The sequence below is a fragment of the Anopheles funestus genome, chromosome 2RL (genome assembly GCF_943734845.2).
Source record: "Anopheles funestus chromosome 2RL, idAnoFuneDA-416_04, whole genome shotgun sequence".
Taxonomy (NCBI): domain Eukaryota; kingdom Metazoa; phylum Arthropoda; class Insecta; order Diptera; family Culicidae; genus Anopheles; species Anopheles funestus.
Genome location: NC_064598.1, coordinates 9,148,231 through 9,161,071, shown reverse-complemented (window position 1 = coordinate 9,161,071; position 12,841 = coordinate 9,148,231). Strand labels below are relative to the sequence as shown.

At 43.8% G+C, this 12,841-nt stretch overlaps 3 protein-coding genes across 8 annotated transcripts in view; all 3 read left to right on the top strand.

Moving 5' to 3' along the window:
- Positions 1-301: 301 nt before the first annotated feature.
- On the top strand, positions 302-1,059 carry LOC125764761 (probable 28S ribosomal protein S23, mitochondrial). Its single transcript, XM_049429341.1, has 3 exons — positions 302-435; positions 493-654; positions 720-1,059. Exons 1-3 carry the CDS (start codon positions 392-394, stop codon positions 1,006-1,008), a joined length of 495 nt encoding a protein of 164 aa, XP_049285298.1. The 5' UTR covers positions 302-391; the 3' UTR covers positions 1,009-1,059.
- Positions 1,060-1,205: 146 nt separating this feature from the next.
- LOC125764697 (heterogeneous nuclear ribonucleoprotein H3) lies at positions 1,206-6,821 on the top strand. 3 transcript variants are annotated; one of them, XM_049429207.1, is made up of 6 exons: positions 1,206-1,372; positions 1,891-2,356; positions 2,943-3,087; positions 4,407-4,549; positions 4,629-4,844; positions 4,954-6,821. In XM_049429207.1, the coding sequence occupies exons 2-6, from the start codon at positions 1,951-1,953 to the stop codon at positions 5,673-5,675; spliced, it is 1,632 nt and encodes a 543-aa protein (XP_049285164.1). In that variant the 5' UTR covers positions 1,206-1,372; positions 1,891-1,950; the 3' UTR covers positions 5,676-6,821. The 3 variants fall into 3 exon arrangements, with proteins under 3 accessions (XP_049285164.1, XP_049285163.1, XP_049285162.1); XM_049429206.1 differs by having other exon boundaries at positions 1,861-2,356; positions 4,957-6,821; XM_049429205.1 differs by having other exon boundaries at positions 1,861-2,356.
- Positions 6,822-7,387: 566 nt separating this feature from the next.
- LOC125764677 (chloride channel protein 2) overlaps positions 7,388-12,841 on the top strand; it is a 27,836-nt gene continuing 22,382 nt past the window's right edge. Inside the window, exon 1 of one of the 4 annotated variants that reach the window (XM_049429153.1) lies at positions 7,388-8,767. The gene's annotated coding sequence lies outside the window, so the exon portion shown is untranslated. Of the gene's footprint in view, positions 8,768-11,369; positions 11,827-12,841 lie in introns of those variants that run through there. The other 3 variants (XM_049429154.1, XM_049429150.1, XM_049429151.1) reach the window with 3 other exon arrangements.

Genomic DNA, 12,841 nt, shown 5'->3' with positions numbered 1-12,841 from the left:
GGCTATTGAATAAAATAAATATCAAAGTAAAACATATTATTACTGAGTGAAGTATGTAATAAAAATCAATATCGTTTATTGGAGATAAATTTGTATCTGATTAAACGTTCTGATTGAATCGATTTATCAAATGCATAATTGTTATGTAAACAAAGTTTGTTTCAAGTTTTTTTCGTAAGGAATTAATTAAAAATGTAAATTAGTTCGTAAAATTTTAATTAACGAAATCCTTTTAAATTTTACAGCTCTACATGTAGCTATATCTGGCAACACTGCGAATACCACAGTTGATGTGAGGAACTGTCAACAAATCTAAACATTTCGGCGTGTTTTGGTTTCATAACAAATTACACTCATTGGAAGCAGCTATTCACCACCCAAATCCATCACCATGGCCAACAGCCGGTTGGAAAAAATAGGAACCATCATTACAAGGTAAGAAATTAATTTTCGTTGAATAAAATATGCCCTAAACGTATGCATATGTTACAGGACTCAAGGGCTGCTCAAATCGGGTGCAATGAAGTTCGATGAGCGACCGCTCTGGTATGATGTTGTGACCGCATTCCCACCCCATGAGGAACCGCGTTACGATCGTCCTGCTCCTAGAGTACCCGTACGAGAAATATTTTACCAAGAAGATACAATACGAGCGTAAGTGTGATGAGTGCGACCAATGGTACAGTTCAGCTAAAACTTACCGGTTGTTTGATTTGCAGCAAGTTCCACAAATCCGGCAAAGCTACGTTTGCAACCAACTTGTTGGATACCAACAATCTTACACCGACGCAACAATTTATTGGAATATATCAGAACTTGTCCACCCAAGGTGCAATAGACGAACAGAAAGTGTACGAAACAGCAATAGATTTGCTGGAAGATCAAATGCGACAGCAGCGTGCGGACAAACGACCATCTGAACCAGCGTCAGTTGATCGCACGAAACCATCGCCCTTACCGGAGGATAGTGGCAAAACCGTCCAGCTGCAAGATATATTCAAAGATTAGTGCATTTCGTAAGAATTCGATTAAATAAAGCCATTTTCAGTAGCGTAATAATTTCGGGTTTATTCTTTTGCGGTTTCCACTCTCAGCCAAGGTCTCTCAAAATCTTTTCTATTCATCTTGACTCGTGCTTCGGACAGAACGACTGTCAAACTTCGGATCACCTGTGTTTACATCCGTTTGCATCGAGTTCAGTTCTTCACACACCTTGAAGACGGCGTGACACACACACTACGGTCTCCGCTCGTTTTTGGTGCGAAATTTAGTGAAAGTTGTCCTGAAAACTCGTGAAAAACATACCTCAAACCTACAGCCTCAACTTTGCTTGCGAAGAACCACGAATTGAGTGCGAATCGTGTACAGTACGGTATGTTTTTCTCCACACCCGTTTGCAACCTGCAAACTGCTACGACCGATGCTTGCAAAAAGGAACGCTCTTTGTTTCAATCGCTTATTTGCACGAGATTATTCCCTTCAACATCCAGTGTACAGTGTTGAGAGCATAGTGTGAACCGTGGTTACTGCGTTTCACTGTTTGAATTTCAGTTCCAAGTTTGGTGTTTAGTTGCATTGAAGTACACCGTGTCACGGTGCTTTCGTTTTCCAGCGCCAATATGGCGTCCTCGCGATTACCTGGTGCTTGTAAATAGGTGCGAAAGAGCACGTGAAAGCGGCTTGTGCTGCCGCTCTCTATCGCTCGCTCGAAGTACTTTTTGCGCCCGTGAGGGGCGCTGGTTGTGGTTTGTTTTTCTGAACCCGCTCTCTCTCTCTCTCTCCAACTTTCGTTCGTTTGGCAAGCGTCGTTTGTCGTTTTTTTGCGATTGAATCTTTTTTGTTTACAATCCTCAATCACAGCTGAATATGACGGATATCGCTAATCTACAGCAACAGGATAGCAGCAGCTATAGTGGTGGCGACGGTGACGGTGATTTGGGCAGTGGCGCCATGAGTGGATTCGACCAAAATCAGGGCTCGGTAGCGGGCGATGAAAGCAACCCTTCGCTGTTCATACGCCTTCGTGGTTTGCCGTGGAGCATCACCGAGGACGAGATACGCAACTTTCTGCCCGGCGTCAACATACTGCAGGTGCATATTGGTGTGAACCCCATGACCAAGCGACAAACCGGCGAAGCGTACATTCGCGTCGCATCCACCGCCGATCGCAACAAAGCGTTCGCTCGGAACAAGCAAACGATCGGTCACCGGTATATCGAGTTCTTCAACGCCACCGAGGAACAGTACGAAATGTCGCTGCAGGAGATGGACGACGACGAGGACGGTGGTCCGGTGGTGAAGCTGCGCGGTCTACCCTGGACCAGCACGAAGGACGATGTGAAAGCCTTTTTCCAGGGTAAGTGTAAAACTTCGACGCTGCCTTTCTCCGTAGGTGTTCCCTCCACCAACATTTGCCCCGTTGCACCGTGTTACGATCCGCAACGACTCGCAACGGACCGGGGGAAAGCATCCGTCCTCTTGTGCCCCATAAGTGTGTCACCCATCTGCAACCTGCTGTCATACCGCAAGGTTCCAGCCACAGGCGCCTAGCCAACAGTTCGGTCGGGAGAACAGGCGGATGGGTTTATGGGTGTGGGTCAGTCTGCGTAGTGGTATTGCACACGCATTGTGCGTGCATTTTTCTATTGTACACTGGTCAGTAGATCGGTGAAGAATACGTTCCTTAGTTTCCATTTCCTTCTATCTATCTTTTGTCCTTTCCATACCCCTTCATTCAAGTTTCTCAACACAATTGAAACATTTTCCAAAACCTATTCGAAGCTTCACCATCCAAAATGTTTCCTGTATTTTTTTCCACCACTTTCATGAAATCGAAACCTTTCTATCCTTACACAAAACAATCGAAATGATGTAAAATGAACAATCGAAACCAAAACAAACAAAAAACAAAATCAACGAAAAAACTAACCACACTCCCGCAGGCTTGACGATTAAGAATGGCTATAATGGGATACTTTTGCTACTGGACAACCTGGGACGGGCATCTGGGGAGGCGATTGTAGAGTTTGCAACCGAGGCCGAAGCTGAAGCGGCCATGGGAAAGCACAAAGAGAAGATTGGGAACAGGTGGGTGGTTCGTTCTTGTTACTCTTTTTTTTATTAAAAATTGAAGCAAAAAAAACTTTTGAAAATAAGCAGCAAAAACTGTTAGCGTAACTATAAGACGGTCTGAAAACGCGGCTATAGGGCAATAGATGCATTTCCAACTATCAAACAAAACGATTTGTGATATGAAAGGTTACGTTTTCGACACAATTTATGTTAAAATTCCTTTGCTTAGGGATGATAACCCCTCAATAACTTTAAGTACCTCTTGCTTATCTTAACTTTTCTGTTTTATTTGCTAGAATTTGAAACATGCTCGGGATGCTATTTAGTTACACGTTTCCGATTTGCTTATCGCATCAAAAGAAACGACTTTTCCGTTATGAAAAGCTTCAAATATTTAGTTCATGTTAAGTCGTTCGGCATTTGAATTGCTCATTATTATTTTGCTGCCATTTTTCGGAACCGAAACGTAACGATAGGATTATATATGCGCTTACAAAATATGGGCTGCGTTTTGGGTTTCCTTTACTTCGGGGTTCATGCTGGTGCCTACAAAACAGACCATGGTTTGGGTATTTGATGTGTTCTCTACCTCCTGTGCATTTGCAGTTTGTTCGGCTGCTGTTGCTAATGGTGAGTTCACACAGTCAAACGTGGGTTTCAATTAAAGGTGGAAAGTGGAATATGTTTAAAAGAAATGGGATTCGTCGGGATAATGGTTAAACACTCTGTGAACATTAAGTAATCACTCAAACTGATGAACTCTTCTCGTACCTAACGTACATAATTTAATGCTATATTGTTTGTTTTAAAAACCTTGTTAATCTCACGAAGGACAACGCTGGCATACTGATACGAGTACTGCCCATAAAACCGTTCGATGAATCCCAATGTCTCGTGTACAGAGTGAGAACATTTGTTGTAAAATCTTCGTCTGCTTGCATTATTGTAATTAATACGTTAAATTGAAATTACCGCACACATACAGATCGCTCGCGGCCAATGTATTGCCGCGCATCACTCCTCCGCCACAAATTGATTCACCTTGACGACAGCATCTCAAGTATGGAACTAAAAGAGCCCCAAAAAATATAAAAAAAAACATTTATATTAACAGAAGCAACAAACAAACCCCAAAAAAAAACGAAATGGCCGCACAACAATGTACGGTTTTAATTTAAGCTAATAATTTCTCTGTAATTTCTTTTACTTCCACCATTCTCCCCCCAAAACCCTTTCCTTGTACCTCAAATGTGTGTTGTTTCTATCCCACTTCAAAACTTTCCTTGCTTCATACGCCGGTGGTGACGAATGCCATACCGGGTCGAAACACATAGATACATCGAGCTTTTCCGTAGCAGCACTCGTGAAATGAATCGCGCGGAAAAGCGCTTGCGACGCATGACACCGTATGGGCGCAACGATCGCAGCTCGGGCGGTGGAGGCTATTCACAGATGTCCGATCCAGTTTACGGTCAAGGTAGGCATTCAGGTGGAGCAGAGGAGACGTTTCATTGTATGTCGCTTTGTTTCTAACGTAAATTTTCTCTGTTTTGCAGATTATTCTGATAACACGATGGGCTCTGGAGGTAATATGAGTGGCGGCTGGAATGATCGTTCCAATGGCGGTTATGGCAATGGCGGCAGTGGATACAATCCCAGCTCGAACAATATGGGCCAAATGTACTCGCCAGGAAACAATGGCAATTCCGGATCGGGGCTTTCCAACAATTTGGGTAACATCGACATCTTGCGTCTGTTGCAGGATCAGCTAAGTAAGTAACTCTTTACCCTTCATCGCCAAGCAGCATCTGAGATATGACAAATCAACATAAGGGTAACTTTCCACATCTGTTTCGCTGTTTCCCCTTGCTTGCGTTCAAGTAGATCGAGGTGGCGGCACCAACTATGGTTCGGGACGTAGCGGAAGTCCTTCCGGTGGTGGGATGAACAGCGGTGGCGGCGTTAGTGTCAGTGCGAACAATTACAGCACCAGCGCTGCCTATGGTTCCGGTTCCGGCAGCAATTCCGGCGGCGGTGATATGCAATCGATGATGGGCATGGACCGTGGTGGCGGCAGCAGTGGCAGCTATCGTTCGTCGGGACCGATGTCCAACAGCTACGGCAGCTACTCGTCGGGTATGGGAGGCGGCAATAGTTCCAACATGGGATCGTATAATAACAGCAGCTACGGGTACGGTTCGGGCGGTGGCGGTAACAGTGGTGGCAGCAGCTACGGTACAATGAACAATTACGCCAGCAATGATTTTGCGGGCGACGAACCGAACCTGTACTGTGTGCATATGCGCGGTATGCCGTTCAGCTGCGATGAGCAGGATATGCACGACTTCTTCATGCCGCTAAGGCCGGTCAAGTGTGTGGTGCAGCTGAACAGCCGCAAACGCCCGTCAGGCGAAGGGGATGCGTACTTCGAAACGAAGGAGGAAGCCGTCAAAGCGATGCGAAAGGATAAGGAAAAGATGGGCTCCCGGTACATTGAGCTGTTTGCCGGTCAGCGTCACTTTGGCACCGGTAGCGGTAATGTCGGCAGTGGCAGCCTTAGCGGTATGGGAGGCAACCAATTCCCGAAGAAGTACTTTAACTGAAGTCTTTTTTCGGCTGATTTAAGATGAGATTTTTATATGTCCTCACTTTCATCACTCATCCATCATCGTTAACCTCCCTCGAATGGGCTACTTTGCGACGAGATTGTGAGGTTTTCCGGTTCCATCGTGAACATTTGCATACACTCAACATTACTTCGATCCGTCTGTATCATTTCGCTGTGTATCTCACCGTACGGGAACCTGTGAGATGGAAACATTTAACTATAGTATGACAAATCTTACCTTATTTTAACTCACTGACCTGAGGCACGCAATATTATGTTTGATAGCAGGGTAGCTTTTGGTTCTCTTTGGTTTAACACGTCGCGTTTTGCTCATATCGTATGTAAAGCAAGTTAAATAAATCATTTGACAATTGATAATCAAATAATTTTGCAAGAATCCCATTAATATGAGCTGCTGGAAGTTGGTTGGAATGTTTTTGTACTCAGCTTAAATTCGTCTTGTTGTCGCACGCGTAAATGACGCGAACGAAGCACAACCCAAGGGATACTTAGCTGTATTATTAAGAAAACAAAAACAGCTCTGTTTAGTTACAGTAAGCTTAACCTGTTGGTGGTGGTGACGGTGATGATGATGATGTTTAATACTTCTGCGTAAGCTGCGTATGGTGGGAAGAATATTGCGATGGATAATGTATAGCTCTTAAGACACCGTTAATGAAGGAATCGAATCGAAAGCGAAGACGACACAAATCTTATAACAACAATTTTAAGACACATTGAACATGCAGTTGCACTGAAAAAAAAAACACACAAAACATACTCCCTTAAATAACAAAACAGAAATTAAGAAGAAAAAAATTACTCAGAACTTATTGGACAAAAAGCTTTCCTTTTTTTTGTTTATGTTGTCCGTGGCTATAGTATAATTCTTTATTTCTTTACGATTAATTAAATTTACATCTACAAAAACACAAACACATAAGTATGTATAGTGAAAGGGGGAAAAAGGGGGTAAATCGATGGTGTGTGTGTGTGCGCGTGCCTGAGATACTCGCAGCATCCCAGGTCGAAAGTTAAGGTACCGAGATATATGAAGTAATTAGGTGGCGCAAGAAAGGAAGGCTAGGGCAGACAGAGAACCCGCATGGAGTTAATAAACTGACACCCAATTTAAAAACGATACCGCGGTTGCGGTTTTACATTCCTCGGGAAAGAAATGTATCGTGTTTGCGTGGAACGTAATCACTTCCACATCCGGGACGAGTTAAATAATTGGGAATTGAAATATTTTGTTGATTTGAAGGTGCTCTGGTTTGCAATTTTTTATGTTCTAGAAGGTTATACCTTTTAGAATATAAGATATAATTTAGAATCTTTTCATAATATTGCGAAATGGGGTTTATTTTTTAACGTACAACATTTTGCTAAGGTGAACGAATGCAAATTATGATCATAATTCTCGATCTACGTAAATGCGTGATTTTTTTGTTGTTGTTCTGTGAACCCCCTTTGACGGAGCACGTTTACCCTTTCATTTTTGTTTTCCTTTTCGCCATGCCCAAAAACCATTTAGTTGTTCCTTTTTTTCCCTCCGATCGTACCATCCCAACCGTGGAATGTGAACAAAGTGGAGCATCTCACGTGTACCTTCGGAAGCGACGTCTGTCTCCTTGCCGTTTTTCACACCGGTATAACCGCAACCGCATAATTACGATGGCACCACATCACACTCACCTTCCACCGAAGGGGAAGCCCCTTACCCTTACCGGTTAGCTTTTGTTGTATGTGCGTTTTTTTTTGTTTTGTTTCTGGTTTTTGGTTTTTCATTTCCTTTTCCTCGGTCCTTCTTCTTGCACGATCGTCTTCATGAATCAAATCTTCCACTTGCCTAGCGAACAGCACAACGAGTTAGGGACGACGCGTACGATCGATGATGTTTTCAGTTGTCGGTTACATTTCGATACGATCGGTTCGATCGGTTGGTTAGCCGCTGCTTTACTTGCATCTTTGGCAGTGTGATCTTGCACTTGCAGTGGCATCCGTTACCGCACACAGTGCATGTGTACGTTTTAGAGTGGTTTTTTTGTGCGTATTGCATTCGGTCGAACGTTGGTGCCGGTGGTTTTATGCTGCTAATGTGCACATCGCCTGCACGCCACAGCACCATCCGCCATGTTTTGTAATTGAAGTGAAAATTTCGCCGTACCAGCTATACATGCGAGTGATTTTGTCTTTAGTTTAGCGTTAATTTAGCAACAGAGTTTTAGTTATGTTTCGTTAAAAAGTTAGCATCTTCCTGTTAATTATATTACTGAACAATTAATTAAGGCATTCAGCCACACCGTCACGCGCCGTCTAGAACATTCGGTGTCGATTTTCCGTGCAGATCTTTACACACACACACACACACACTGGGGATCATTTTTCTTCCAGCATCATCTTCCCAACAACAAACAATTGTCCGCTTGTCGTCAATTCGCGCCGTAAGGTGAAGTGGTCAAAGTGTTGCTGGCCTAGCCGAACGGTCACTAATTATTGCACGGGTGCGAAGAAATAGCAAAAAAAAATCCCCACGCTTCTAGCGTTCCGGGCTGCACCGGTGTGCGATGCGAAACCGTGACGTACCATTTGCTACCGGGTACCGTGGAATCAGCTGGCGAAACGAAGGCAGTCCGTAAGCGAAATACGATAGCGGTTGTTTAGCAGAAGCAAAGGAAAAAAGGGAAAAAAATTAAATAGCAAAAATTGCGAACCGCTCGTCCGCACGTTCAAGTCCCCTGTCAGTGTTGGGGATCAAGTAATTATTAGCGCATTTTTCGCTTGCAACGGTGTGTCTGTTTGTTTGTGTGCGTAGCTAAGAATTCGTGTGTGACACTGAACTGCTGGTCACTTTTGGTGAAGTTCCGGTTGAAAAATTCGCACACTTCAAACTGACCTTTTCCGCCCTTTTCGTGCAAAACACGTGGTTAGGGAGAAGATAAAAAAGTGTTCAAGTTTCATGCCGGTCTTTGCCAGTTTGGAAAGTGTTAGCACGGGGGAAAAAAACGAGTTAACAAATTGCATCACACTTACGAAGCAGAAAAGGTGGTATGAAACGTTGGGTGCGACTTGAGTGCTGATTTCAAGGTAAGATCGATTCCAGCGTCAACGTCTTGTCGCCCCGGGCGAAGTTCCCAGTGCGAATTATATGGCGTGACGGGAGATGTTTGCATTATTCCGCCTGTACGGGTACGAATTTTGATTCCCGATTACATCACCTTGCCGACATGTTTCTATTCTATTACTCTGATATATTAAAGTGCAAGATTTTTTATATTCCCGCCTCATAAAATAATCGCAATGAAAAGGAAAGTTACCAATTTTCCCATACTGCGTGGCACACGACACGACCCCGAGCAATTATTCGTTATGAGACGCATCCACCTTAAACGCCCATTAATCGAGAACATCGTGGGAAGCTTTGTAGTGGTTTATCTAATCGTTATCTATAATAATAGTTGACGGTGATCAATCACCCACGCGTACGGCGGTGGGAAGCATTATTAGCACCCGGTAGCCCAGTTCCGTAAAGTTTGCTTCCCCTTTTCACTATCTTTGCTCATCTTATCGCCGAGCGATAGAGTGGATGGCGTGTAAATTAAGCTAAACACGACAATCCAGTTAATCGTGGATTGGAAATGATTAGCGAGATAATTTTTTTTTAGTTCGATTCTTTGGGTGGAATAGTTTCACGAGCATTTTTTTTATTTTCTCTCCCTTGGCAATTGACAAGCGATGAGAAGTGTTTTGTTTACCGGAGCAAATCAATTTACCATATATTGATTCGATATGCACCATTAAAGATTTTTAAAGGTCATTTCGTCTTGTTTATGTTCCTACACCAATAAACGGAGGATATACCTGAGGGATTTTTTGCTAACGTCATCAGAAGCAAGTAATCCCGGCCCGGTTGGATTTTCAAGTGATCACCGGAACAAACTAGTTTGCGGTGCTTCAGGCACTGATCCGGATTTAGCTGGCTGACTGGGGGTGACTCGCGCACGTTACATCGCTCGATGACATCAATTTTTTGGGTAGCAGTGGTGCGAAAGAAAGTCAGAGCCTTTAGCAAGCGAAACGCTTTAAAGGTAGACGAGAACCTCCTTACGGGAACCTTCAGGCGCTGATAAAGTCTCCAATGCTAAGGTTGTCGCCTTGTTGCGGTAAGGATAACCGCTTGTACCGTTGTAGATAGAAACTGGTTGGATAATATCGGTTGCCTTCCTGAAAAAAAGTTGCAAAACATCGTTCTAGGATTTTTTAAAAATTAAAACATGATCACTTTTATGAGCTTTTCCCAACCCTTAGGAATCCTAATGACATAGCTCAATAAAGTTGAATTTTGTCTTACTCACAACAATACAAAATAGCTTTATAAGTCCCAGAAATGCTACTTAAGAGCCTTTTAGTTGTTGATATACAACACAGTTTTTATTCTTCCTAATTAGCTCAATAACCTTAATTTGCCAGATAGCAGCTATAGCAAGTACTATATCATACAGAGAGACATGGTCGAGTCACAATTCGAAGTCGTCGAGCCATGCAGCGATCTAACTTCGCAATGCAACACTTATAAGCCTTCGAAAGCTTAACTTGACCCTGAGCTTCGATCAAAACAGGTTGTTGAACCAACAAAATCCTCCGGTCCGTCTGTGATGCCAACGTTTCTATCTGCAAGTCGTGCGTTGTGCTAATTCTCAGGTTAAAATGTCCTTGCCCAAGATGCTGAGACCATAGGTACGGCTTTTCAAAAACTGTTGCCGCTATCATCTCGCCTTACTGATTGTTGTCGTCTTGGTCCGTGGGTTGAGCTGCCACGGTGATAAGCCTGCATTGAAGTCACCAACTCATACACATCCACGTCTCTGTTATCAACACACACTGGCCGTGTTCGTTTAGTCTAGCGTTGCATTGAGTTGTCCCAACATTTCTACAAGTTGTGATAACAACGAAGTAGGAAAAATAAATTAAATCATCTGCAGCTTACATGTCGCACGAATCGTATTAAATGAAGCTAAATATTTAAGCATTGTTTCGTAGAAAAGATAATTTTTTAAATGCAGCAACTGAAATTACTACAATTACGTTTAATGACTGTGTCTTGCAATACTCAAGATCCCATTTATAGCACACAATAAAAACGGGTTACATTTTTCTATCAACCTAATCAACCATGTGCGATCGATTCACACACGTGCGCGCCCCAAAGACTCTCTTACACGGGTGTGTCAAACCTCTTGAGTTGCTTCGTATTCAGATCGTCAATTAATTAAATAAATCATTTACCTTGAAGTATGCAAAGCGATTAAAATGGTTTCGCTTTACCTGCCATTCGGAAGCAACATCTGGCATAAACAAAAACAAAAATATGGTTCCCTTTTTTTTACGACACGCGTTTCGCATTGTCCCACACGCGTGTGGTGTGTTGCATTGTGTCCAGAGTCGTTCAAGTGTCGTTAAAATGTGTTAATCACACCTCATATCACCAGCACGCCCTAATGCCGTCGCGTCGTCATCGTTCCGCCGCTTGACGTGCAAAACCGAGTCGTAGTGAGAGTGAGCCGCCACCAAATGAGGCTTTTTACGCTTTGTGTCTGGTGGGTTGTGTCGAGTGGTAAGCACGGTGGAAGGGCTGACCTGATCAGCTGCGGATCGCATACCGGCATTGCCAATAGAGAGCCGTGGTGCGGGGAAACCCAAAGGAAGGACACGGCGACGATGTAAACAGATGGGAATCAGTCAGCCCGCCGTCGACGCTGCTACGGGCAGTCAGACAAACCGATCCAACCAGTCAGTGAGTCGTTGTCGGTCGAACAGTGTTGAGGTGGTGGAGTGTGGTGCATCAACAGAACAGCTGACTACTGGTGTGTGGCAACACTAGAGAGTGCTTGAGCGGGCTCGTGCCGCAGTTACCGAATAGACGACATTCGAGCACTATCGTCCCCTGGAGGCTTCTGTTCGATAAAGGTGTTTTGATAGTTTTGCTCCGTTCTGACCCCTAACTTACTTCCGGTTTAGATGAGCTCGGCAAATCTGGACACTATGGCGAGGCCCCAACGATGTTTGAGTGAAAGTTTCGGAAGCGCATCGTAGCACGTTGTTGTGTCCTATTTTGGATAGCTCGTTTGGAGCAGGTCGGAATTTAGGTTAGCAACAAAAGGTTTTGCGGTTTGATGCATTTTGAAGCGGAGTTGGGTTTTGTGTGCGAGTTTAAAAGCCTACAAGCATTTCGAATTTCGAGTATGTTCGAGAACATGATGTGATCGCGAGTGATTTCAGGTGACTGGTTGGAAAGTCCAGAAACCAATGCCGTGGACACTGTAAAACTGCGTGATGTGATTTTGAAAATCAAAATTATCCAATTTGCAGTTAACACGAGCCATGAGCCAGGCTGTGCACAATTGTTCGCACAACAAGCAACCAACGATAGTTGTAAAGATTAAACGCTCAAAGACAGCCCATCAAGAGCCTTCCAGGACCGGCGTCACCCGGTATCTTATCTGTCGGACAACCGATTGCCTCGCAGGCATTCGCAGCTATTAGTAATGAAGCCATTTCAGACGGCCACGAATCGCATGTGATACGAGGCGAGGACGTGCGCTGTGGACGTCTCTTTCGTACGCCCACCATTCGTCGTCGTCGTCGCCGTCGTTCACCATCACACTTAAAGGTCATAGGAAATGCAGCAGCGCGCTCAGCCCTTTCGGTGCACATTTTGCGCATGTTTGGTGCACTATCGGATTAAAGAGCGAGGCCGGTGTCCATGCTTAGCATAGTAAGCAAATCAATCGCCGTCCTTCATCGTACGCTAGGCAGCTTTATCAATTAAATCGTCGTTTGATTGTTCAGGTCTGTGAATGCAACTGTTTGAAGTTTACTGAGCAAAATAATGCATTTAATTGCACTTCGTATTGCATTAGCTCAGTTCAATTAAACAGCCCACAATTATCTATATGTGATCAGGTATTTCCCTGATCGTAACTCCCCGACGGATAATATCATAGTCTAGTGAATATGATTACATCGAATATATTTATATCCTTTATTGGAAAAAATCCCTTCTCTAGAGACATTATTGGGGGTTTCTTGAGGAAAAAGTCTGGCAAATGTATCAAACCGAAGCTGATACAGATGTAAAGTTTACAAGAGACCTTGTATAAC